Here is a 1,139-nt window from a genome sequence, read left to right as displayed (position 1 = left end):
TCTTAGCAACTTTAGAAGGTTCTAGAGATTCTGTTGTACGTCTTCGCACAGCAAGAACTCCTCGGTGAGCGTCGTGCAAGACAAGAACGAGGCCGTGGGCATTGTTGCACAGACCCTTGCGCACGAGATGGGCCACAACCTCGGCATGTTGCACGACGAGGACGCGCAAGACTGCACGTGCGAGAGTAGCAAATGCGTCATGGGAGGCACCGGCAGGTTTGTTTGTAGATCGTGTAAAGAGGAACATAAACAGATCAATAAAAGATATCGAAAAGCAGCCTTTATGTTGGGGTCTGTTCTTCCTTTTTTTGTTTCTGTCCTGAATTTCAAGTAAGTTTATGTAACGTCTTACGCTTTTTTTTTTTTGTCAAGGCACCACCATTCTTATTACCCTTCTTGATCTAGCCTCTTCCTCTTCCTTAATTCCTTGACACAGTTTAGTTTTCTCCTCTTTATCTTGTCTTCTTGAGGCCTTTTCTCATCTGCTTGCATCGTTTGCATGAAGGTTGTGTTGTAAAAAGGTGTTTTCTCATTAATGTTACCATTATTGTCGAAAAGTTCTATAAGGTGTTTTGGTACTGCAATGCTAAAAAAAAAGTACATGGGTTCCAAATTTAGGAGATTCGTCCGATAAAATTGTGTCAAATAACTGCATTTTCTTTTAGACATAGCTAATTAGTCACCTTTTTAAAAAGACCTCACTATGACTCCTTCTCCGTAACCTCACGCCTAATTAGCCATGAATCACTCGACCAGCTACTCCTCCACTGACACTGACACACAAACCGCCCTTCGCACCCACAGCAACATCTACAACTCCAGCATGGGTTGGAGTTCCTGCAGCAAGAAGTACCTCGCTCAGAGCTTCTCCACCGCCGGCTTCGACTGCCTGAAGAACGTCCCGACGAAGCTGTACTCGCGTCCCAGCTGCGGCAACGGCGTGGTGGAGAGGGGCGAGCAATGCGACTGCGGCCCGGCGGAGTTCTGCGACAACCCCTGCTGCGACCCCGACACCTGCAGGCTGGCTGTGAACGCCACCTGCGCCTCGGGGGCTTGCTGCGACACTAAGGTAGGGCGGGGGAGGCTGCGGTCAAGAAAGGGGCTGTGACAGATAGGGAGAGAAGAAAAAGAGAGATAGC

At 48.5% G+C, this 1,139-nt stretch overlaps 1 protein-coding gene across 1 annotated transcript in view; it reads left to right on the top strand.

Moving 5' to 3' along the window:
- The window catches only part of LOC119589341, a 19,938-nt gene that overhangs the window by 14,308 nt on the left and 4,491 nt on the right, over window positions 1-1,139 (top strand). Inside the window, 2 exon segments of the mRNA XM_037937960.1 lie at window positions 52-216; window positions 805-1,069. Of these exon segments, the coding sequence (XP_037793888.1) occupies window positions 52-216; window positions 805-1,069 (430 nt within the window).

The sequence above is a fragment of the Penaeus monodon genome, chromosome 25 (assembly GCF_015228065.2).
Source record: "Penaeus monodon isolate SGIC_2016 chromosome 25, NSTDA_Pmon_1, whole genome shotgun sequence".
In the NCBI taxonomy this organism is placed as follows: domain Eukaryota; kingdom Metazoa; phylum Arthropoda; class Malacostraca; order Decapoda; family Penaeidae; genus Penaeus; species Penaeus monodon.
The sequence above is the reverse complement of the archived record's forward strand: the minus strand, read 5'-3'. Positions and strand labels throughout refer to the sequence as shown.